This window comes from Urocampus carinirostris, chromosome 17 (genome assembly GCF_059441175.1).
Source record: "Urocampus carinirostris isolate Australia breed hairy pipefish chromosome 17, RoL_Ucar_1.0, whole genome shotgun sequence".
NCBI lineage: Eukaryota > Metazoa > Chordata > Actinopteri > Syngnathiformes > Syngnathidae > Urocampus > Urocampus carinirostris.
Genome location: NC_142365.1, coordinates 28,810,553 through 28,837,674, shown reverse-complemented (window position 1 = coordinate 28,837,674; position 27,122 = coordinate 28,810,553). Strand labels below are relative to the sequence as shown.

The 27,122-nt window shown below is 37.2% G+C and overlaps 1 protein-coding gene across 3 annotated transcripts in view; it reads left to right on the top strand.

The window, feature by feature from the left end:
- The window catches only part of sgcd (sarcoglycan, delta (dystrophin-associated glycoprotein)), a 317,590-nt gene that overhangs the window by 160,809 nt on the left and 129,659 nt on the right, over nucleotides 1-27,122 (top strand). For all 3 annotated transcript variants that reach the window (XM_088321491.1, XM_088321492.1, XM_088321493.1), the window contains one exon: nucleotides 24,817-25,002. In XM_088321491.1, coding sequence (XP_088177617.1) covers nucleotides 24,817-25,002 — 186 coding nt within the window. The remainder of the gene's footprint in view (nucleotides 1-24,816; nucleotides 25,003-27,122) is intronic.

Sequence of the window (27,122 nt, the reverse complement as noted above, 5' to 3'; positions counted from 1 at the left end):
CCAAATACAGAGAAGCCTTTTTTATCGGTGGGTTACATTCCCAAAGTAATAAATGATAGGCGAAAGAAAGAAAATCACCAACCTTTACTTTTTTTTCCCAATAATAATAGAATCAATACTCTAATAAAAGAATTAACACGTTTTAGAGGCCCAAACACTCAATCAATAAATGAAAGTATGTCGTACTGTATCCGTGAGCATTTATCAATTTTTGTTACCAATACATGCTCTTTTGGGAACTGCTTAGCCCACATGTATCCATCTCATGGGGAAGACAATGCAGTGAAAACCACGAGAGAAAAAATGAGCTACATGGCGTCATACGACTTTCATTTTTAAATATATCAAGTGGGTTTTCCACAAGCCATGGGCCACTCGCAAAGCTCCCACTGTGGCTGTATTTGCTGACTACCATTAATCTACCAGAAAACATTCGAAGAACGCATCCCACTATTATTTTACTTCAAATAAAAGTCCTATTGCGCTGTCTTAAGGCAATATACAAAATTGAAAAAGAAATTTAAAAAAACATAACTGAGTGAAGTTTAAAGAAGCTTTAGCTCCTTTCTATAACAAAATTCCTATATTCAGGTAAAACATTCCAGAAAGCAATCAAAATAAAAACACAATTTTAAATGATCAAATCAACCATTTAAATTAGTAATTGTATGCTATCTGTGTCACTTTCCAGACTGCATGTTTCCTCAAGTTAGATAAATTCCAGTAAAATGACACAAAGGAAGGAAGGAAGGAAGGAAGACATTAATTAATTAAAGGATGAAAGAATAGTCTTTATTGTCAATATACAATGGTACAACAAAATGGAAGGGCTTCCTTTCAATGCAAGAAAGAGATGTAGAGAGCGTCTGGCTAGCCGCTAGCATTGGGTAAACTTGGATAAAGACAGGTCTACATGATGATTAAAATACAAGAATCACGAATGTAGTGGTTTCCCAAGAGTTGTAGCCCCAGATTATCGGTGTCATGGGTAACTGATCTGTCGCTGGTGAGGTATAAGTTCAACAGGGGTGGCTTGTGTGGGTTGTCACATAACCGCAGCAGTAGGCTGGGCCTGGGACAACTCTTTTGCTGCCTCTGTCTCCTCCCAGACCCAATAACAATCCACGGAGCACTGGGTTGCCTTTGTTGCAAATTTTGTATCGCTTATAAAAGCCTCTACAAACCACCATTTAGTTTCAGTAGCCGATGTCCACAAGCTCTCTTTGGGTTTCGTGGTGTAGCACAGATGCTTGCGTGGATTGAGTTCAAAGACAAACATAAAGATGGTACACAAAAAAAGCAATGCACGGCCACTTTTGTTTTTCATTTGAGACCTTATAGTTTACATAAACTGATGACACAACATTGACCTTGCATGGTTGTATGCTTGAACAAGCGTTTAAAACACCAATATGAATTGTCTAATTTTCTGTGGAGCATAAGACACTTTGCTTTGGAAATTATTGATTTCAATGACAGGTACTTCTTGGCGTCTTGAAAACTCACCAAATGTGTTCTTATTACAAATGGCACTCAGATTATTTCCAGCAAACTGCAGTCACAGGGAGTCCATTTTTGATTAGAATTAAGTAAAAAATGTGTAGCATCGAATGTCTTACTTGAGAAATTCCAAAGGACTGAACCCTATATGAAAGTCTCTTTTTTCTGTTAAAATTTGAACTGTCGAAGAGGACCTAGAGCCAATGCTTAATAATGTGTAACATCTCCTAACACAAATCCCTGCATTGCAATCCTTGATATATGCGCCCCCTAGAAAGACTGATGCTGTTTATGAAAACAATCCTCCAATAATGTCAATCATCACTGCTCAAATGCAATCTAAATTTTGCACTGATGTTAAAAACACTCGACTTTGCAAGATTGTTTGTTCAAAGTGAACTTCGAACAGGAGAAGTCTACATATAGATATTGGTGTTAACTTTAAAAAGAATTGAACAAACATAACTGTCGCCCAACATGGTAAATAGACTCAACTTATTGTTCAAGAAGATTGTGGCAACTTGAATGTTATTTCTGCCGAGTGCTCTGAATGTCAAAGTGAAGGCATTCTATAAAGTGCAAGTAAGTGGCAGGAGTAACTAGAGCTCGACTACACCTTGATACAATGGCCTCCTTGAAGCAACCCTTAAACATTAGCATTGACATTAACCTAATTGAACAACACAAACGCCAGTTACGTGCAGTCAAGGGAGGACGTCCCTTTCCTGTATAATACATATAAATGTACAAATAGAAATGTATTTAATGGTTATATTTGTTCAGGGGGAAGTTGTATCTCATTAACTTCACAATGTTTGGATTTTACTTTTCGTCCTAAAAATCACTGAAATTTATTAAATTGTTGCTTTGCTTATTTATTTATTTTTTTGCACAGTTTGTAAACACTATGAGAGTATAAATCTTAATGAAGGGAGAAAAACTCCAGAATTGTTTCATGATTTAATCTCTCACCCCTGAATCTTAACTGTAATTTAATTGTGAGCCTTCAAAAGATCCCCAGCCCACCTGCTAAGCATTTGTGTAGGTTCAGTCTTGTCAAAACAGTGACTGCTCAAAACTGGTAGAGAGAGCGATATTTCAAGGATATCACATCATTTTGGTGGGAACAAAACAATGATTGCTTGATAAAGGTGGGAATGCGTCCCTTCGCCACTCTAAACGTATGCCTGAGTGTTTGACTGACAAGCACACTTTTAGCATCCCTTCCTAACTGGGCTTATAATGCACCTACACTAAATAATTGAGAGGCACTGCACTATGGCATCAGAGTTAATGGAACACAATTGATTCTTTATTTCCATTAATTACTTTACGGTTAAAATATTGTGCAATGGAAGGTACTTGAGTAGTCTTGTTGCCATTATTATACTGTAGTTGTATGTTGGTAACATCAATGCTTTTTGGTTTGACTTTTGTTCTGAAACAGTTGTATTAAGAATATTTGTATTATTTTATACTTATAAAGTTTACAGTGATGGTTATTAGATTAAAATATAATAATCATAACAAATAATTTATAAAAAAAATAAAAAGTATATTTAGTGCCTAAAATTGGTGTGCTGTGTTTATCGAAATTTCAAACTAGCTCAAAGCGGGAGGCTACAATTACTCAATGATCTTGACATTTTCAAGAAAGTTTTGGCATCAGATTGGTAGATTGATAGTACCCTGAATTTACTTGGATTAAATCGATACCAGAATTTCAGATAACGCCCATGATTACTGGCTGGTTGAGTACTACAGTACTTTTGACCGCCTTGTTCTGAACAGGGCAAGGCACGTACTGAATGCACCGCCCCTAACGTTCCTCTGGGCAGCTGTCAGAGTATTAGGAGGCTCCCTAAATACCCTTGCCGTCCTACTGTCCCGACCTCCCGTCTCTATCACCTTCATGTTTTTCATTCTGTCTCTTCGCACCGTAGCATCCACCAAACTCCGTCACTACCTCAGCATCTGCTCCTGCCAAGTTTTTTTTTAAAGGGCTTCAGTTTACCAGCTTCGTATTTCAAAGTGTCCTTATAAGGTGTCCTCTCTAGAAAACTCCATACTAGTAGGACAAGGACAATGATGAGGACACATGGCTGTTATCACTTTTTTTACATCGGTTGTACCACCGGACAAACTTGATCCTTAGTTGTCATATTAAACTAGTACCACAAGTACAAAAGTAATTTAAGGATATTTCTCACACATGAAGGTTCAACTGCAGGGCTGTAAAACTAACTTTAGCTCAGGGGCCACATTGTAGAAAAAAAACACTCTCAAGGGGGCCGTACCAGTAAGTCATGGCATAATATGTGTATGGCTGGGAATCTTTTAGCGCAAGGGTCAGGAACCTTTTTGACCCAAAGAACTGTTGGAGCGAAAACATTTTGATAGGACAAAACCGCCAAACATGCTTTCAAGACTAAAGCTGAATTTTCAGCACATTATTTCACTGTGTGATGTTAGATGATTTGATCAAATATATGAAATAATGTATCCCATATCAATATAAATAGTCCAATTTATCCCCCTTCCACAGTTGCTTAGGCGCGTTGAAGCTCATTTTGACTAATATTTTTGTCCAAACTAATGGTTCAAAAACAAGGCGCAGAAAAAGTTATATGTTAAAGTGTCCAAAATTATGCAAACGAGTATATCAACCTGTTTACCTTTCGTGCAGACGGCTAAAAGTGTGCTTGAATTCGGCAATGAAAAAGGCGTATGAACCCTGTATACAGGCTGATGGGATAGTATGGGCATCTGAATTTAGTACAGTACATTGACTTTTATTTTTATTATGTTAATGCTGCACTCACTGTTAATATGAATTTAATCAATGTCGACTTGTGCGCTAGGGGATTGTGATTGACGATTATTTCAAACGCAGCCCGATGTGTTGCTTTTCTGTACTAGACATGTCCCCACTGATTCTGCCAAGATTGGGATCTTACTCACTTAGTGACCGAGGGAATCTCCTTCATCTAATCATGCATGTCACTATTATGAGACGATGAGGCATTTTGCTACTGTAAGGAGTAATAGATACTCTTGCATATTACCCAGGCTTCTTTAAATTTCTTTATTTTGACACTCAGAACCATTGGCAAAAATTGCATTGTGTCATCCCCGCATGCCCTTGTAATGCTTTGTTTCATTTAAACAGTCTGATTCCTTGGGCTGCGGCAGTTCTAAGACAGCAGTTAGCCGCCGTCCGAGGCGAGCACCGATGGACATCGCAGCTGGGTAGATTTATTGGAAGACACCCATGCAACCATTTGCCTCGGGAAAAAAAAAGAATAAGATTTTGCATGGATTCTAAGACTCAGTGTTTAAATTGTAGAAAAAAACAAGTAGCGGCTTATAGTACGAAAAATGTATGGCACATAAAAAAAGTCAATTTTTCCTTTCTCCTTTTATCAGAGCGCTGGGTGGTTCCATCACTTCAGATTACCACTGCAATTTTCTGCACTAAAAATGACAAACACAACCTTGCAGGCGGTTTAGCATTTAAGTAGACAACTTTGGCAACAAATTTTGGCAAGTACATGTTACTATCAAAGCAAAATGACTAGTAGAGTGCTACCTCTGAAGTAAAACAAGTACTTAACATCCAAAACTGATTTTCTGTGACAAATAAATGCACATTTCTTCTGACATTTATGACAGGGTTGATTTATGATTTTGCTCCATACCTCTGGCGATATTGTCAGTTTGTTCCTGCGTCGTGGTTTCAGGGATGCACTTTGTAAGTCGCTCGACAAGCGGTGAAACATGAGCGTGTTGAATAAAGGGAGGGGGGATTTGATAACCGAGAAAAGAAAAAGAAAAAACATTGAAGACTCTGCGTGGCTCTTAGGAGCACTTCCAAACGAATGGAGAACAAAAGAGTCGATGTGACAGTCGGATCATTTGACCCTGGAGGCGACATGACATGGCACTTAAGGTGCCATTTTGTATACTGAGCAAAAAAGCTGCCATTCAAGCTGTTAACTTTACATGACAGATGCATATTTGAGCCTGACAGAGTGAAGCTGCATAAAAAGAACGTATCGAAGTGAATGAATGCAGAACATTGTCATCTTATTAATTGCCCTGACTCACACTAAATGACTCAAATCAAAGAACACAACAAAGCGGTTGTGTTTTGTTCTTTGGCTAGGTATGAAAATGTCATGAATCAAAATCAATATAATTCAAGCTGTTTTCTCTTTAATTCCATACAGATGCATAACAATCATTTTATTTTTGTGACTTTTTTTCCTCATATATTTGGAGAAGATATCATTTTGATCCACCTTTTTTGCCCTATTTTGCCATTTACTCAAAATGTGTACTCAACAGAAAACCAAAATTGCTCTGTCTTTTGTAACAATATTAAACAAGACTATATAAACAGAGACAAAAAAAAAATAATGACAGGTGGATACATTTTTTTAAACAGTCAGCAATAGAAAGGCTCAGTCAGACCCGAATGAAATGATTGATGTTTTTGGCCCGATTGGGCTCGGGTCTTACCTCTAGGCTGAAAGTGGCGGACAAAATATGTTAGCCCTTGCAAAGGGCTTGTTCACTTCTGATGTTAAGGCAGAAGAAGTCTGACAGAGAGGTTAGAACTATTCGTTAATTGTTGATGGGCAAAATCTCACATCAGATATTGTTCAGCCAGCAGAGAAGGCTTGCAGGCCCCGGTGGCCCATCACTGCTCAAATTAAAAAGCATAACTTAGCTACTCCTGTTAATCACTTGGCTGCTGCCGCTACTCTTATTGTTGTTCAATGTAGGAAATAAGTCTTTCAGTGTCGCTTACCTTCCAGTTTGTCATACAAGCTAACATTGCTGAGTTCGAAAAGTCAGATTCCTGCTGTTTTTTGGTTTTATGGTCTTTACAGTAGTTTCTCCCTCTAGCCTCTTAAGTTGTGGCATATGTTAGCTCTGACCAACTCTAGGTAGTTTCTTTGTTGTTGCTCCAGGTAAACTCACCTTTTTAGTTTTTTCATTCACCTTGCACTCATGGTGATTCACACATGCTTTCAAGTCCTATAACTCGCTGAATTACTTTTGATGCCATGACAAAAGAAGCTTTAAAGGAGGCTTGCAATTTATTCAAACAATCCCTTTGGGCTTCCGTAGAGTGACTTCTTCAAATGTACACTCTCTTTGCCTCCGTTCTTTGATACATTGACCTCCAGTTGTGAATCATAAAACAGTGTCACTTAAGGGAGCATCAAATTGTTTTATAGTTTAGATCTGGTGATATTAACATTACGAAACAACAATTAATTCAAAAATGAATCACATCGTTTGGCCATTTACTTCCTCCACAAATTTTGTTTGGGATTTAATGCATATTTCTTATTTTGTTGACGGTAAATAGTTTAAATTAAAAAAAAATTCAATATAATTGAATTAAGGTTTACTCTTGTGAATTGAAAACAAATGCAAGTAAAACATGACATTTTTTCCCTTAATCTCACATTTGTACTCTATGATAACAGCTAAAAACAACCAAAAATTGGAAGCTTTTAATATATCACCTTGTTATTTGATATGCCTCCCTCTTCTAAAAACCCAGTGGTAGATTGTGTATTTCCCACCTAGGCCTTCGCTAGTGCTACATCTAAATTAACCCTAAAAAACAAGTGTATGGCCATAAGACATTTAGCAGCAGTGACACATGTAAAAATCAATGATAACCTCATAAAATTGCACTATTATCTAGGAATATAGCCACATTTTACTCACCCAAAATGATTTTTATTTGTGCACAAATCCACCCTCATCTACTTCCTCAAACATATTTCAAAATTGTTGTCATTCAGATTATCTGTGCTTCTCAGATCTATCAACAAGTTGTTTTCGTTCGCCGTCAAAGTTTAATAATGAAAGTTGAGTCTGACCTGTCATATTTCTGGAATACGTTCTTATTCGATTTAGGATTAAAAAAATGAGTTCGACAGAAGCAGTGTACACTATGATTTTGTTCTTCATCTATTACTTGTAATACTTCTGTTACTGTCTCCTAGCCAATCATAGTTTGTGAAACCGCTGATGTTTCGGTGTGCCTTATAGAAGACGCTGGTTCGCCAACTCAGAATCTGACTGGCTAAACCTACAGCTCTATTGTCACTTATCTTATGCGTCAGGGCCTACAGAGCTGATTGTGAAAGCTTCTGGGTATAGTTCTGACCCTGCCAACAAGTAATGGCTTAAATGTGATTGGTTACATGCTTACATATGGGAGCATCCATCTGGAAGCAGTGCAACCAGGGGTAATAGCAATGAATGGAATCTGACAGACAATTTGGAATTATTTAATGAGTAATCATGGACAAAATATAATTCATATCTCATGATTCAGATATTTTTTAGGCTACCAGAGAACGCTCCCTATGATCTATTGGTCCACCTTTACGAAAACATTATCATATATAATAAGAATTGTACTGGCCTCATTCATTGGCAGTCTGCACGTCCTCATTTCTTTGCAGTGTCATGCCGCTTGACGTTGAAACTAGAACAATGACAACAAAACATCAGTGTAATTGTTTCAGTAAGTTGGCAAAACTTTGTGAATATTAATGAATTACAGCTGTTTCTCCTATACCAGAAAAAAAAAAAAAAAAAACAGGACAAAGGGACTGTTGCAGACAGTGCGACGTGGTGAACTGCAAAGATAAAACGGGCCAGACAGCCTAGGGAATTTGTGCATTAGAAATTCATCCGGAATTGTGTGTTTTGCATAAAAAGTACTGTTAGGACACAGACTGACTGTTATAAGACTAGAAGAGGGTTAGCTAACGCAGACCTCCAACGACGCAGCCTCCATCAGCCTTACCTAGTCTTTTGGTTGGTCAGATTAAAAGAAGAAAAATATATTAGGGTTTTGAAACATGCACTGTAATCTCCAAAGATGCTTATGCAGATTACATATAGTCGATTGAGAGCGTTGAGTTACTCCAAAAGATGCAAAAGCAGAATTTTTTGGATTTGTGTGTTTAAAATGTTCCAAGTGTGTTAACCAATAATTGGATAGTTAACAATCCATAAGCAGAAAAATAACTAATGCATCCAGTATGTGAAATCAACTGTCTATGGAGTAAAATCGCTGTCAATAAGGTGTATCCACAAAAAAGACCAAAAAACTATGACGTTTGACAGAATTCTTAATTAATAGATACAGTTTGTGCTTCGCCCTTTTCGTTCAGCTTATCACCCAGTTTTGTTTCTCACTGGACATGTGATCGGATGATTTGAGTTATTAATTTTTTTTTTTTTTAAATAAAAAAAAATCTGAATTCTGATATCAATCTGGATATTCCTAGCATGTAAACGTACCCTTTTGACATTAAAAAGTGCTATATTGTATCCCACGCTCTATTTTAACACAGAAAACAAATACTCACGTCTCCCAAATTAAATGCCATGACCTCGCATTGGCCTGAAAATACTCTTTTAGGGCTTGTGGGTTGTCACAAATATTTGGGGGCTTACATCCAATGAGTCATCTAAACATAGAAACACTGCTTCAATATTCAAAGGGGTTTCTTAAACTTTGATTTAGACAAAAAAGGTTGCTTCATAGAGGGCACCCATAACATCGAAAGGAAATAAACGATATTTAAGAATATACAAGCACTTGTGTATGACGCACACCCCTAGTTATTGATCAAAAATCAGTAATAATTTGTTCCACTTTTTTTCTGCTCATACTTTGCATTGTAGTTTACAAACATTGTTGAATTCTTGCGGCCATAAGCAAAACAATTTATTGAGAACTTAAACAATGACCGTAAGACCAAAATTACAATGTATCTGTTTAATGTCCTTCAAAGTCTTATCAGACACAACAAAGAGCTGTTTCCCTCGCTGTGCTTTTTTGCGTTCATTTATCTTTCAGGACGACTTTCTGTTCTCTCCTTTTTCTAACATTTGTCTCTGGTACTGTGAGTAAAAATAGTGTTGTATTGCGATCAAATCTCATGCCTTTTATTTATATCACTAGCTGTCAAGTGGTTTTGGTTCGGCGCTCTCACAACCCCAACCTGGTTTTGATTCCTTTTTTGACTCATCAACAATTGCACAAATACCATAAAATACTATCGTGAAACATTGCGTGTAACGCACACTAAAACGTATTTTTGTTTCATTTATTGGATGAATGAACTCATTATGTTTGTTTCCTTTAACACCAATGAAACAATGTAGGCAATGAGATTAGACAGGTCACTCCTGGTAAACCTTTTACAAAGGTAAGTAACAAAGACTGTCGGGATAAACAGGCAAAATATTTACACAGTAGTGCTTAGAGACTGGCCCCAAGTTACAACAATAGTGCAATAATTTGTTTTTTTAATAATAATAAGGTAAGATGAAAGCAGTACAACGAAATTTTGTCCGATAACACTAAGCAGCAACAAAAACATTTAACAGCAACAAACAATTTCCTAAAAGAGTCGCAAGATACTTATTTTCACAGTTTTGCACACTTGTTTAGGGTAGTGATGGCCATGGGGAAGAAACTAAGTGTTTGGGTGCTTAAAATCCTTAATATGCTTGAATTTTAATGGTGTTTTTTTAAAGATTGAATTTTGGGTGAAGTGCTTATAAATGCCTGAAATTGTTGCCATAATCTTGAACAACTTTGCTTGAAAATTTCACTGACACCCCCCTGCCGTTGCATTTCTTCTTTTCTCATTATTATTGCAGCTGGCATTGGTTTGTAAGATATTGTCCTATGAAGTGTCATGCTACACCTAAACAGGGCACTGTGCAAGGTGTATCAGTGCAAGGATTATGCATCAGTCACGTTCATTTATTCTGGGCAATGCAAAAATTAATTTGGCGTTTTTCAAGTGGTAAATTGTTATGGCAAGAACCTGCAACTGAAAATATAAACTATGTATTACTGCCATTTTTACACGTAAATAGGGAGAGATATGTCTCAGGAACAATTATGTTCACAATTTACTTTAAATCTAAAAATCCTGATAAATGCCCGTAAAAAACACGTATGTTAATCACAGTTATATATGTGGCTTTGCAAATTATATTATTCACATCTGATTATTTCCTTTAATGGTACTGGCAACATTTGAAAATTGGCTTTGAAAGTCCTTAAAAAGTGTTTGAATTTGGCCATGAAAAAGATGTTCAGACCATGGAAACTGTATCTGAGCCTGTCCGTCCTTGTTTAAAGGGATAAGTACCTACTTCTAGCTAAAAGAATATGGTTTTATACATGAATAAATACAATAATAAATGAAAAAAAACAACAACATATTTTCGCAAGTTGGGAACATGAGACCTCTTTCACTCCTTACTTCTGTGGCATGTTTGTTTTGGGGAGTGAAAAAACACGTTGCCTCCAATTGGATTCTATCCCGGCTGCATTTTGGCAAGATGAATCACAAATGAAAAAATTCCAAGGCAAAGTGATACGATCCAAGCCTGTTTTTTGTTATCGATTTGATCTATTGTCTTTTGAATTGCAATTTTTATTCAATTTTATTTGGCAGCCCATTAAAAACAGTATATTTTTCTCAGCGTCTGCCATTCTAAATCCACGCAACCCCACTGACAAAAAGTCTTAATCCTGGACTGGATTCAGAGACACCTTTGGTGGGGTTTGGTAGACAAGTAGAAGTGTCTTTGCTAGGCTTAGCGTGAAATGGCACCCTGCCGTCACGGAGACGTCGCGTTGGAATAAAGCCGGGCTTGGAAATCTCCACAAGTCATTTTCCTCACACAGACGATAAATAAGTTGGCGGGGGAAAGCAAACTAATGAGCAGTTGACGAACATCTGAACAGATTTACAGAATCAGTCAAGTAATTCTCCTTAATGGACACAATTATTGGGCGACTTTATTAGAAGTACCGTATTTTCCGGACTACTAGTTGCTCCAAAGTATAAGTCACACCAGCCAAAAGAATGCATAATTAGGAGAGAAAAAAAACATGTATGGAGAAAATTTATTTGACAAAACCTACCACTAAAAACATGTAATCTCAAAAGGCAATTTGAAATAAAAGAGAACAACCGGTTGAATGAGTTTGTACGGTATACAAAAGTGACATGATTGACATGCTTGTTAATTTTGGTTATGAAATAACATATTAAGAGTTATTCTGATAACTGTAGCATTAAGAACAAATCACTAAATCCAATTACATTTTCATCCTTGGTGTCACGGTCATAGTAAAAAAAAAAAAACGACCGCTCCCGTCTTCCACTTCTACGAACGACTCTTTTATCGGACTCATCTTCAACTCCCCTTTCTACTTTTCCGCTGCATATTTCACTGTCTGCAGCTTGTAATCTGCAGTATATGATTTTCTTTTCGGTGCTAGTTTTGTTCAGTTGTTTTTGTAAATGATCCGTGTCGTGCCGATAAAATGTCAATGCCCGTGAAATATCCCCTCTAGCAGGAGCGTGCATACGTCACTAACACAAACGTCATCAAAACAACTTTTGCCGAAGTCCATCCATTATCTGCACCGCTTATACTCAGTAGGAGGTACCATGCCAGCTATCTTCGGGCAGTCGCCAGGGGAGATCCTGAACTTGTTGTCTCCTGGACACAGGGCAGAGATAGACAACTCTCTCGCTTATCCACACTTAGGGACAATTTGGACCGGCCGATTAACCTGACTTTCATGTTTTTGGAGTGTGGGAGGAAACCAGACTTTGACTATGTTGAAGGCAACCCAAAACGAGATTAGTGTATGTCCACGTCATTTACATACAACATGCAGGGATGTGATTTTTCCGCTAATTCGCGGAATTCCGCTTTTTTTATCTCCAAAAATAAAATTTTAAGATTTCCGATTTTTTAATTGGTAAAAAACCCGATTTCGTCTCTACAGCATTCCATTTTAGTGTTTCCGTAACTGAAATGAAACGTACTTGCGATTGGTTGAAGTCTCCGTGTTGACCAATAAACGCGCTTGTTATAAAGGCGTAGGAGTATGCCATTGTTCATTTCTCACACGTTTTTGCCGAGTGTTTAAAGAAAGATGTCCGAGATCGAACGCAAAGATGCTCCGCGAGGTATAGAAATTGATAAGATCGTAAAAAACAAGTTTCGATCGGACTGGTTGGAGAAGGAATTATCTACAAATGTTGGAAAGAAGACTGTGACGAATTTGTTCAGTGACTTTATTCGGAAGATCGATCGTGCCGGGAAAGCGCTTTTCATTTGATGCCATGATACCATTGTCTATGGTGGGAGAGGTTTCAAAGCTCTTGAAAGTCACGCAAAGAGCAAAAAACACGTGAAAGAACTCCAGTCAAGAACAACAAATTATTCCATCGCTGGTAGTTTCGGTGCCCAAACGAAAACTCCAAAACTTTAAGGCCTCCATCCCTTATTGACACCACAAACGGAAGCGGTAATAGAGAGACGTGATCCACCCCAAAAACCTGTACCAGTTGTTGATAGAGTCGTGAATTTTGAGGTAGGTGGTAAACTTTTCAAAGTTATTTGACAGTTTTCCCCTTTTTTTCGAAAACATTATAACATAATAAAAATGGCCATAAATATTTAACAATTACAATAATAGATTTTCATGTGTACATTACACCAACACTTTACTGTAGGGCCTATACTTATTGTACTTTCATTTATAGATAACATCTTCTGCTATAACAAAGACATTTGTGGTATGTTCTAATATGAGTTACTTTTCATTTGGTCATGATACAATTATTTCTTCATGAAATTTGAACTCTTCAACATGATTTATGTGTTAACTTAGTAATCACATGAGTTGGATATGATGATATTCTCAGTGATAGTTTTTAAAAGCAAAGGCAGTCCAATGTTTTTTAATGTGACTGATTTTGAGTTGACTTAAAATGTAATTTTATATGGGATAGTTCAAAATACATTGAAAATTGATGCTGTTGTTTTGTCTATTTCTTTGTCATCTGAGTGCATTGAAAGTACTTAAAAAAACGTAAAACCCATGAGCTCCGGGGGGCTTCGCCCCACTTGTCCCCCCACCAGGGCACTGCCCTGGACCTAGCTGGGTGCCCGCGGCCCCCAGACCCCCGCCTAATTTTCAGATAATTTCACTTTGGTCAAATCACATCCCTGAACATGTTTAAACCGGGATTAAGCAACTACTTTGTGTGGATAAATCCTCAATTTTCATTAATTAATTATTTTTTACACGTTTGTAAGGAAAGACATTGAACACAACGTGACTGAACAAATTATTCTCAATGTGTTAAAAATAAATGGCATTCATATAATTAAATCACAAAAATTATCATTGTTGTTGGCGCTCACTATGAATGTATCACGAGACCTGCTCTTAGAAGTGAAAACATCCCAAAATATCCAGTCATAGTTTGCATTTGTTCTCTTTATATAGCAGTGACTTGTTGTGAAGTTCGTGTCTGGTTCAACGAGAAAAAAATTACTGTAAGGCTTGACTAGTTGTTAGCTGGCTACCTCTACTGTTTGGAACTCGGGGAATTCTCTGTCTCACGATTGCCCTTTGTCTTGAGGCAAGAAAATTCTGTGCCTCTGCAGATAGTCAGCACAGTAACACGTTACATACTATTTATATTAAAACTATTCAGAATATACTGTAAAAGTTCAAAAATTTATAAAAAGGAAATCGCAAAATTGTTAAGTTCAATGAGAGAGAATTGTATCAGTGAATACATATAACAATGTATATATATATATATATATATATAGATATATATATAATATATATATATATATATATAATATATATATATATATATATATATATATAGATATATATATATATATATATATATATATATATATATATATATATATATATATAGATAGATAGATGGATAAAATTGAGCTGCTGTTTCAATGTTTCTCTGGTTTATTTCCCTTTTCCTGATTCCTTTCTTCCGTTTTGTCTGCCCATTTCTATTGTGCAGAAAAATATAGACCATTTTTACTGCTTTTACTACACATCGTTCCTCCTTCCTCTTTTCTTCTAGGTCTGTGATGATATTTGTGTTCTCGTAAAGTGTTGTGCCAAGTGATAGTTTGTGGGAAATGAGGAGCTCCAAGATCTATATCAAATATCGATCAGCATGTGGAGGTTTCTGTCTTGTGTAGTTTTAATGCGGCCGTTTTCTGTGAAACCAAATTGTCTGTGGATAAAGTGGTCTGTTAATCCTTGTGTGTGTCCCTGTTTGTTTTATTTCCCACTATGTAATCCACACAGCACTAATAGTTACATTAAAAATGAATATATTTGTGGGATATAATGCATGCTTACAATTAAGGATATGAATCTGGTTACCGCTAATTCTGGACAGCAAAGCACATTTGATAAAAGGTGTATGCGCAAATTTAAGGAACAAACTCAACCTAGTTTTTGTACAAACTGCACCAGATTTTAAACCACAGGCTTGGACAGCCATTTAAACTCACCCACATCCACTTACATTTAAAAAAATGTGTTAGAATGTCTAATACACAAAAGTAACACATTGTGACGCGTTTGCGGACTGTATTTCAACCAACTAACGCATCAGTTGTTATCAGTTAAATTGGCATTAACATATATGCAGGAGTGTGACAAAATCACTATACATAAACGCCTGAAATATTTGTAACAAGTATTCTCAACTGAATATTTTAGTGTGGCAGCAGGTGACTCTCGGGTATATTTTTTCCTATCGGGCTAAAAACTGCCATCATATTAGGCTGTGTACTGTCCACCAGACAATTACCATGTGCCCCTCCTTAGTGAGTAACACGTGTTGGCATGTGGATGCTTTTTTATGAAGTAGTAGTAATATTTTATCATTTTGTTATGTGCACTAGGAATGGGACAGCTAAAAATCAGCCATTTGGCACACGTCAGAAATGGCAACGAGGTTCTCAGTGCCGTTGTGGCAATATCAGCAGATTTAGCCAAGACTTTCATCCAGAACAATGGCCGACATTTTGTCTCGAACAAGTGTTTAAGCCCCCGACATTTGCAATCTCCAGTAGCTGATCTTCTTCGACATTTCGGATTCGATTTGTTTGTTGACAGTGGGTTGCAGATTGTAAGGTTTGGGGTAACCAAATGTTGCCGTAAGGCGTAGACAATCCATGTCACGCCACGTGTTAAAATCTGGGATTCCCGCAGAGTATTTGGACAAAAGAACAACAGCTGTGGAGAGCAGGTCATTTGAGGAGTTGTATTCCAAAAAAAAAAAAAATAAAGAAATAAAGATAATATCCTGAGGCATCATTACAAAGTCCTCCCTAGACAAGTATTAGAAGTGGCTGACAAAAATCGAGTACTTAGCTGCAAAATGGAACTTAACCGGACAAAGTAAGGAACTCAAATTTTTACCAGAAACCTTTTGTGAATACTGGATCCTACTGGATATTGCAGGTGGTATTATACAATTATGGCAGACTCAAAGGAAAGAATAATCATCAGAAACTACTGAGTAGAGAATACATTGAAACTTCAAATTAGTACAAGAAGAAATATGTCATTCAAATATGGGGATAAACAAAGAGTATTTAGGACAACGGAATGAATAATGTTATTACAGTGGGACCTCGGTTATCGCGGTTTATGGGGACCAAAACCACCCGCGAAAAGTGAAAATCTGCGAAGTAGCGACGCCCCTTCAAAAATGCTTAAAAAAAGGGTTTGTTTTTGTTTGTTTTTTTTTTAAATATTTTATTCTATTATTATTATTTTTTAGACCTGCGAAGCTCTGAACCCGCGAACGTGGAACAATGAAGTAGCGACGCCCCTTCAAAAATCCTTAAATAAAAAAAAAAATTTAAAATAAAAAAAAAAAAAATATATATATATATATATATATATATATATATATATATATATATAAATATATATATATATATATATATATATATATATATATATATATATATATATATATATATATATATGTATATATAAATTTTTTAATGTTTTATTTAATTATTATTCTTTTTTTAGGCCCGCGAAGCTCTGAACCCGCGAACGTCGAAGTAGTGAGGTCACTGTATTAAAGTAACGATATGATGGTTATATGATAAAACTAATATAGCTGGAAAATTCATGTAACATTGACAACATATTCAGTAGAAATAGTTAATAATCCGACAGAATCAATGCAGCTTAATCTGTGAAGCAGTGATGCGGCAATAGCTGAACCACAAAGTATCGAGGTGTCCTGGTAACCTGCATCATATTGTAAGCTGTATTGTAAGAAAATAAATAGTGTCATAGGTTGGCGCCTGCCACGTCTCCAAGAGAGCATTACCCCCTGTTCCAGTCCCGCTCACTATTCCTCTGCCCAGATGTTCCCCGGGTGCTTTTAATCATAAAATTAGCCACCTGACGTTGCTGATGTGTTTAAATTCTGCTCAAGACTTTCACTCCTCAAGTCGAAGAGCCTCTCAACCCATGACTTACCCCTTTAGTTCCCTTCCTGTCCCCAGACTTTCCCCACCAGCCATTTTCTTAGTTACTCCAAAATCTTCTTTTTAAGACCTTCGCCACGCCAAGAACACCATTCCAAATTGGTGTCCTTAGTCTCCCCTCCTCGGCAGTCTCGTCCTCATCACAGGACCTTCTTCACCAGTCATCTTGTTAAAAGTACTCCCAAATCTCCTTGTCCAGACAATCACCACCCCAGGATTACCCCCTCAAAAATGTCCCCTCATCAGCAGTACCAGTTCCATTATCCCTTATCTATAGTGAATTCCTTTTTTGTTTATTGAAAAAACACCACCATTGGGGTTTGATTACATCCCCATTTTATGTCTCCTAGTGTCCTGCATTTGGGTCTGTCCGACATCCCGTGACAAGCAGAGGCTTGTCGTCCGGAATTTATTGTAAAAAAGATACAGTTGTTTAGCCATTGAGTAATTCCCCACAATAATAAGATTCGTACATGTTTTTCCCTAAACTTTCCCATTCAGCGGTCGATACATCCCCACATCGTTTTCCCATTTAAAAGAAATGATTTAAAACCCAATTTGTTTCCCGCGTTCCATTTGCTTTTCAGAGGCGATTAATTAGCGATGCGCGGGCGAGTGTGTTGCGAGCACCCGTCGCATTAAAGGAGTGTTTTATTTAAGGCTTCTTTGAGCGTAGAAAGCATCGGTTTGGCTCCGAGCAATTACGCGCCATTGTTAATGATTAAGATGTGGCTGGAAATTAATCGCACAAGGCCGCAGTGAAATTCAATGTTGCATTTACTGTATTCACGCGGTTGCCCTCGGGACAATCTCACATTTTAATGAAAAATGATACTTTGCAAAAGCAGCAGAGGCAGGTCTGCGCCACGTTGCTCTACACCATCCCCAAAGAAAGACAGCCACGCGAAATTGCTTTTCTGTTTATTTTCTTTTTTTCCCCTTTGCACTTCTTCACATTCACCTTGCGGTGAGTGGCTAACTTCTTAATCATAATTGTGTCATGAACCATAAACATTCATATGCTCGGCACTTGGTAGGCGCCTCGGGCGGAGATGTGAAAAACAACCCACACACAAACATAATAATAATACAGCACTGAGTTATAACAACAATTGTGGATTTCTCTTTTTACAGTCCGTTGAATTGGTTATGGTTTAAAAAGTCAGCTAAATGTAGCTCAGATAATTTCACAGATTTTGTCATGCACATGAAAGAGAAATGTACTGTATTTTCAGGACAAAAAGTGTCTCCGGAATATAAGTCGCACGCGCCCTAAAATGCGTAATTAAGACGGAAAAACCTTATATATGTCGCATCGGAGTATAAGTCTCATCTTTTGGGGAAATTTATTTGATAAAATCCAAGATCAAAACGCACATGTCATCTTGAAAGGCGATGTAAAATAAAGACGGCCTGAATACGTTTTCAAGGTATACGAAGGTTACATGATTGGCATGCCTGTTCATTTTAGTAACGGCGCTACGATGAGCATATTTTATCTCAGTAATGAGGTAACATAATAAGTTATTCGGATAACGATAGCATAATTAACATTCTTTTTACACCATTATTCTGACTCAAAATCACTAAATTCAATGAAATGTTCATCCTTGGTGTCACTGTCAGGGTGCCCAATATGATCGCTTCCGTGTTCCGCATCTCCGTCTCTTACGTCAGACTTATCACCTCCACTTTCTGCTTTTCAGCTGCATATTTCACTATTTGCCGGTTGTAATCTACCTAATGTGATTTTCTTTTCGGTGCCATTTTTGTTCAGTTGTTTTTTTATAAATACAAAAAATCCCTTTTGAGCCAGATGAAAATAATTACTTTGGTGAAATGACGCCTTATCTCCTTAACATTCATGTCCAGTTACAAAGAAAAAGTGGAGTCATTTCTCCGAAGTAAATATTTTCAACTTGTTTAAAAAACAATTGGACACTCTCTGTGCTTTACTTTTTTATTGCATTTCCGAAGTTATTTTGGTGACGTTTGCTCAGTGACGTATTAATATACGTATGATATACCTGGTAATAATGTGTCTGGCAGCTGGCTTAGAACAGGTGCGGACCAAGTAATTTGACTGTTTATTTAAAACAAAAAATCACACACATATATATATATATATATATATATATATATATATATATATATATATATATATATATAAATGCACATAGATGACAGTTCAATTAGTTTTTCTTTTATTGATGTTTTAACCAGTAGGTGGTGCTAATTATTTAATGCTATGACAAAAAAACAGATAAATCTGAAAATATCTTACACACTCTTCCTTTTAGCTTCCGCTCTTGCACATGTTATTAGTGTGTCACGTGATGTCAGACAGACCTGAATGCAGGACACAAGGAGACAAAAAACAAGGGATATGATCCAACCCCAACAGGGGGCGTTCATTTAACAACAACAAAAAACTTTACGGGAGAAGGGAGTGTGGGACTGTAACTGCTAAAGGAGGGAATAAGAGGTGGTCTTGAGGTGGGACAAGTCTTGAAAGGAATATTTGGGGGAACCTTTAAAAGGACGGTTGTAATTTTTTTTGGGGGGACGGGGAGGGAAGACTTAAGAGGGAGACTTTAGAAATAAACATAAGAGACGATCTCGGGGTGGCAAGATTCTTGAAAAATTGACTTGGCAATACCTTTAAGAAGAAGGCTAGTAACAGGTCATGGAGTAGATGATCTTGGAACGAGGAGGTAACTGAAGGCATGCGTTTTAGGAGAATAAGGTAGGTGTCTAGGTGGGTGAATGTCTTCAAGAATCTAAATTGTTCAGCAACATAAGGTAGGAGCCCATAACATTTATAGGAGAGGTGGCTAATTGTCTGATTGAAACCACCAGGGGAATAACTTTGGCAGGGGAATTGTGAGGGGGACTAGAAAATGGAATAACCTTGTCATCTTTTGGAGAAGAGAGGGACCGTAGGCACCAAACCATGACAGTAATGGAGTGGAAAACCTAGTATTGCTACTGCTACCTGAAAAAATAATTTGTAAGGGCTGGTGTTATAGTGAATTTAAGTTAGTACAGTACATTGAGTTTTGTTTTGAATGTGTTAAGGCCTTCGTGTGTCTATGTAATTGCAAATCTAATCAATATTGACTGCTGGGGACACAGTGTCTTAATCGCTTCACAATGTATTACTTTCTCTGTTCCCCACTGTTTTTTGTTTTGTTTGATTGTTTTAAGTAAGAAATGGATGTGAATAAATTTGTATTATTCATTGTTGCTTAATTAAATCAATGCATTAATCCTTCGGCTTAAAATCTGGTGCGACTTGTACAAAAGCAAAGTTGCGATTCCTCTTTAAATTTCAGCATGTCACTTTTGCTGTAGTCCGGAACTAACGGTAATCCAAAGAACAGTTTTTCCATCTGATGGAGGTGTTTTTTTCTGACCTTAAACTTACACCGAGTAAAACTTTTTGCTCAACCAATTCAACCATTTCTGTAATGGTTTGTTTACCCACTCATTGTAATGCCACTGGCTGTCGGCCATTTGCCCAAATTTCCATTCATGCGTCCGCCAGGAGAGGCGGCCATTGGCAGCTTTCTTGGGTCCAGACTGCTACGGGTACTCATGCAGTTCATAAAGGGGCCAAAGCTGGCAGCCACCCACTTGTTTGGCACTCCAAAGTCGCCAATAACATTGTGTAAAAGCTCATTTTGTTGTGTAATTGGAGCCATACTTTGTTTTGTTTTCTGAGGAGAGGGGCTGATTTTTATTTTTTTTTCCTCCGGTTGGTTGAACACTAGTAGCAGAAGGGGGGCAATGAGATCCAGTAATTTGTTTTGCCTTTAATTTGCTTTTCCTTCTTTGTTTTGTATTCCTATGTTTGTCACAATAAAAACCTCTTTCAACTTAACACATTACTGGATTTTGATTTTCGTTTTTCTTTTCAAGAGAACCTTTGAATGGAATGTAACTTTGACTAATCAAGTGGGACAAAAAGGCGTTTGAATCGTATTATGGCAGCAAAATCTGCCTCTGGCAGTACCATTCCCAAAATAGTGCCCTAAATAATCATTGCTGTGTTTTTATTCATCTCCAGATGAATTAGCCTTTGGAGAACGGGCTATCATTCACATTTATTGTCATTTCATATTCATGACCAATGTAAAAATGCTTATATGTATATGTTAAAAAATTATTGACGTTGCATTTGACTAAGTAGAATTGTAGGTAATTTATTTTCCTCAAAATATTATTGCTAGAATCTGTGAGATCATACTTTGAATCTTGCGAAGTTTACTACACCAATTACAGCAACAACAATTCAATGAAAACAAAGAATATAAAAAAGGAAAAATAATCGGGCATTATTGCAATATTGACAATGTTGAGTATTCTTTGGATACCAATGGTGCATTAGTGGTATAAAATTGTGATCTGCAAAGTTATAATTTATTTAAATAACTTCACCTGTAATTGTATTGTCTTTGTTTTCTGTAACTATATTGTATCCTAATTACGTAACAGTTAGATGTATTCTGTTACTCCCCAAACGTGATTGTTTCTACTATTATAGATGAAATGTGAGTGAAATAGGACTCCACAAGAAGCAGATGACCTCAACTTTAATAAGCCTGGCGCAAATAATCAGAATTTTCAACGCTAATCTTTGCACCTTGTGAATGTCATCATGCCAATTAACCAGGATTCCAACATAAGGGATTTCAATCGGTATAAGAACGAGTCACTTAATCCTCAACTAGATTTCCCTATCTTGTACCATTTGTCTATGTTAGCGGCTAATGCATTGGCTCGTCAAAAAGGTTTGACAGTTGACTCTCAGAGGGCGGTTATAGTGTGTATTAGCACCTGTGTTTTCGGGCCCGACCCATTATAGTGGAGCGTAAAGTGTCTTATCTGCGTCGACAGACAATTAGAGTCATCTTAAACTGCTATTGGACACCATTGACCTGGCAGAAGCGACGCAGTGGCATTATGTGAGTTTATGGTACAATCAATCAACGCAATCGCTAAGTGAGCTTTGTCAAGCCTAGGATGAACAAATAACTCAATGAGAGGAATGTTTACGGCATCAAAACAAACTAAAAAGAGGAAATTGTCTTCACAAGTATCGTATTTTCTCTGGTCCCTGTGTGGATTATCTATTTGCATACCAAGGCAACTTTAGGTACCGTATTTTCTGGGCTGTAAGGCGCACACAAAACCCCAAATTAACTAGAAATTTGAACATGCGTCTTGTAATTCCATGTGCCTTATATGCACAAAATTGGAAATCCTCACCATGTTTGTGGCGTTATTTATAAATCCATCATTTTTATTGATGACCACGATTGTATTATAAAGGTGGGAACATGGAAATTGAACCCCTAACCACCAGGCCACCGGGGACATGGATGGTTGTTTACAATTGCATTACATTAAAGGAAACAGGTTTGAATGCAAAGTGTATGAACCAGGACCTCTGAGGGGATACCACCTAGCCATTAAGGATACAGACGACATACGAAAATATATTACAGTAGGTATCATCTCGTTATCGCAAAGTTTTTAGTTACGGTTCTAGACATGTTCGAGTAGAGAGAATGTTGTTTGACTTTTTCTAACCCCAAACTAAGCATTGTAAGTGACAAACGTTTCAAATACTTGTGGCCATGTGTTTATTCATATCTTTAAGGATGATCAAATTACAATTTCTTGTCAATAAGTTCCGAATATTTTGCTCCTTGTAAAGACTGCAAATTGCCTGTGTCACTAACTGGTTTAATGTCTGACAATAATCTCATGGCCTGGACCAATAATAACACTTTGTTACCGTGACTACTGTGTGTTGATGACATAAGACTTAATGCCTTTTCATAAGTAAGGGTACTTACTGGTTTACTGGATCCAATAGTATGGATTTAAAGGCATTTGTCATCAATCAATGCTTATATACAGCAAATTTTTATTTTTTGTGAAACCCTCGCCCTTAGAGTAGTTTTAGTGCGCCTAATATTGAAGTAAGATAGTAAGCCCGAGCCCAAAATTCGGTTCGGGCCTAAAATGTGAATCATTACATTCGGTTAAGGCCGGGCCGGGCTTCTCTCTTTCTACTTTGTTTTTAATTATTCAACTGTCATCAGGTCTATTTTTTTTTTCCCTGTGGAAGATCAGACCGGGCAGCACAATACGCACCGGGGACCGCACGCGCAATCGAGCGTGCACGCTGCACTGCTCGGATCTTCCACAGAGAAAAAGAAACATGACTTTGAAAAATGACTAGTGGATTATTTTTTAAAAAAGCAGCGAGAGAGAAGTTCGGTGACACTGTCAGATACATAGAAGCAGGCGCTCTTCTGCCGTGCAGAGTCGGCCAAAATCACCTTTCATTCCTCCTCCCGAACCCTCACAAATAAAGTATGAAAATGTGGTTTTGTTTTGGGCTCGGTTCCTTAAATCGGGGTAATTGGACGAGCTTGGGTTGGTTCAGGTTTTATACTTGTGGGCAGGGTCATGTCAGCGGGTTTTAGATGTTTACCTCTAGCCTTATTTATATAAAATAAAAAATATCTCAAAAGACTATTTTTGGGAGGTGCGCTTTATAATCCGGTGAACGGTAATCTTAATCCCGATCTTGTCGGATAACCAGGGTTGGAAGGGTTACTTCAAAAATGTAATACAGTTGCAAGTTACCTGTTGAAAAATGTATTAAGTAATGTAATCCAAATACCAAACTATTGAAAAAATGCCTCTGGATAATTTTAATTACTTTAATACCAAATAAACTCATAAAAGACAAAAACAGTATAAAAAAAATCTAAATTATTGTTAACATAAATAAAGAATATAACATTGAAAAAGAATTGGAGGAAACCAAGGTTAGGTTGTTAGTGTAAACATTAAGAACCCAATATTGCCTAAAACACACTGAGTGACATTACTTGTTTGAAATGGGAATGCAATACTTCTTGAAAGTGTTCAGATTTACTAGGCTAAATCTTTTTTATTTCAGATAGTGGATTTCAAACAACCAAAAATAAGAAGATAATCGATCAAATTGACTATATGTCCCTGGACGCACCACTATCATGCAACTTTGGTGCCTAGTGCCAATACAAAACTGGTCATGTCAATTTAACAAATGAGTGCTGCATTGAATAAGGAACAAAATAAAGACAAAAAGAAAACTGCTTTTAACTGGAACACACGCTGATAGACATGCAGTAATGGGTAAGGTGCCGTTCTACAATTTGCAGATTTTGCTTGCGCACGTAGCTCCTACATGTGTGTGAACCTAATTTATCTCTGTCTCTCTTGTGTCAGTGATTCAAATTGTGACTCAATTTGTCTATCGGCACATTATGTATGCGAAATATGGTTTTAAATGAAATTGTAATTTTGCAAAGTAATCCCTATTTTAAGGGCAGCACGGCGGCGCAGTGGTTAGCGCTTGTGCGGCACAGTTCATGTCATGGGAACCTGTTGTGGGTTCAAATCCAGCTCCAGACTTCCTGTAGTTTGTATGTTCTCCCCGTGCTTGCGTGGGTTTCCTCCGGGCACTCCGGCTTCCTCCCACGTTCCAAAAACATGCATTTCAGGTAAATTGGCCGGTCCAAATTGTCCCTAGGTGTGAATGAGCGAATGAGTTGTCTGTCCCTGTGTGCCCTGCGATTGGCTGGCAACCAGTTCAGGGTGTCCCCTGCCCACTGCCCGGAGATGGCTGGGATGGGCTCCAGCCCCCCCGCGACCCTGATGAGGATAAGCGGTACGGCTGATGAGATGAGATGAGATCCCTATTTTAACTAAATGTACCTGTAATTCGATCACGTCTTTTTTTTCTGTAACTGGAACCCTGATAAAGTAACACCGTGTTATGTATTCTGTTACTCCCCAAACCCACAGATGAGCCAAGAGCAGTGCAGTCATAGAAGCAATGTCCCGACTTCGGAACAAGCGCAAGTGTACAAAGTGGGGATCTACGGCTGGAGGAAACGTTGCCTTTACTTCTTTGTTCTGCTGCTGATGATCCTCATCTTGGTCAACCTGGGGCTCACCATCTGGATCCTCAAGGTCATGAACTTCACCATCGTAAGTGACCTCTTAATTGCAAAGTCTCACGGATACGGAAGAAAAGAGGGCAAGGGGTTACCCACTCGGCTCCCTGAGGAAAGCCTGATAATAATGCTAGTTCATTGTAACAGGTGCATTGGAAGACGGAAAAGGCCAAATGGTAGGGGTGCAACTAATGACTATTTTAATAGTCGACTAGTCACTGACTATTGGAATGATTAGTCGGATAATCCGACAATTTTTTTCTTTTTAAATATAGCATGAAGTTGATTTATTTATATGGCAGATGATAAGAAACCTAAGAAAACTGGGTGCAATAAAAGATAAGACTTTTATTGAACATACTGTGGATTTGTAAACAAATTTGATACAACTTCCCTATCCAAAATCAATTAAGCACAGTCAGGGATGGAACAACATAATGATAAAATTGATTACAATTGATTACTAAAACAATTGTTAACTACTTTCATCATCTATTTGTTCTGTCGCGCTATTTATGAGCCACTAAGCACAATATATCAGTGCAAATAATTGCATTGAATTTTATTGTCAAATTGAGCGTCTCAATACCACTTTGGTCCGGCACAGGGCGGCTCAAGACCATGCTTATAAAATAGGTATCCTACATTTTAAAATTGTTTTTTTTATTGAACATTGACCAAGTTGTCTTAAATCAGTCAAACGCAACAAAGTTAATAATTTTCAAGTGATCAGAAAGTGCTGCAGAAATACAGAGAAAAAGCATCTGAAATCAAAATAATAAAATAAGTAAAGCAAAAGGGAAAATATTAATGATGACATGTTTAACTAAACGTAGCTTAACTATTTTACCCATGATTTGCACGTTGGAAATATGCATCATTTTCAAAGATGTAACCAAAAAAAAACAAACCCGTTGACAAAATTTTGAAAAGTGGGTTTACATTTTTCATATATGTTTTGTAGGAAAAAAATATCTCTATTCATACAATGTTCTAGGAAAAGAGCATATTACATATTTGCAGGTGTATTGTGTGCATTAGTATGTAGTTTTGGTAATTGTTAAGATATTTGAGGAAATATACATTATTATTATGAAATATTCTCTGGTTCTGTACATTAGTTCGCTATCCGTCCAAAAATTTGAATACAGAGCAGGAAATTCAAAAAGGGATTCCTTGGTTAATCGGAAAATTAATAGTCCAATTCATCGATTAATGAATTAATCGTTAGTTGCAGCCCTGAGCACAGTGCCCGGTCTGTAGAGACATACACTTATACATAAACCACTCTCCTTATTTAGGGACAAGGACATAAATAATACATTAAAACGAAGTGGATATTTTGTCAATACCTTAAACTAGCACTAGTAGAACAGTAACTAAAACTCCTGTAAAGTATGTTACAAAAGTACTTCATGATTCTAAGCAGTTTGAAATCATCACTTTTTTTTTCGTTTTACCAACTGAAGTTTTTTCTTCCAACTGCATACTTTTAATTTCAAATATGTTTCTTCGGCATGGTCTGGCATAGCGCCCGAGCTCCTTTATAATGAATTATACGCATATAAAATGTACAATGCATGTTAGCAAAACCGTGATAGCTTGAATCTTACTTAAATATTACCGAGACAAATCAGACTCACTTCCGTTAAACAGTCCGACGTTCTTTGTCATTAAATATCCGTGCATCACTGAGGTGCTTGCCATGCAAGGTCTGTTTTTCAAATCAAGCAAAGTAGTCTTTTAGACATTTTATTGAGGCTAAAATGCTCCCAATCTTCAGATATTTGGGATGTGTACCTGATGTTGACACCGTTGTTGCTGTGTGTTAAAACTCTAAACAGAGACACAGAGACTCTCAGCAAAGTTTATATTCATGTAGAGATGCCTCACTCACTCTGTTGGAAAAACATGTCTGGCGAAAATGGTCGACAACAGGTTTATTGTCAACTATTTCTAAGATAGATTTTTGTAAACACTGTCAACTAATCATTGCAGCACTAACAATTTGTGATGTACACCAAACTAAAAGGCTTCAATATTCCATATTTTGTACTGTACTTTGGTCCTTACATACTTGGCATATTGAGTTGATTGTGGGGAAACCCTTATCAAAATACAGTGAAACCGTTAGTTAAACTTAAAAAACGAGCA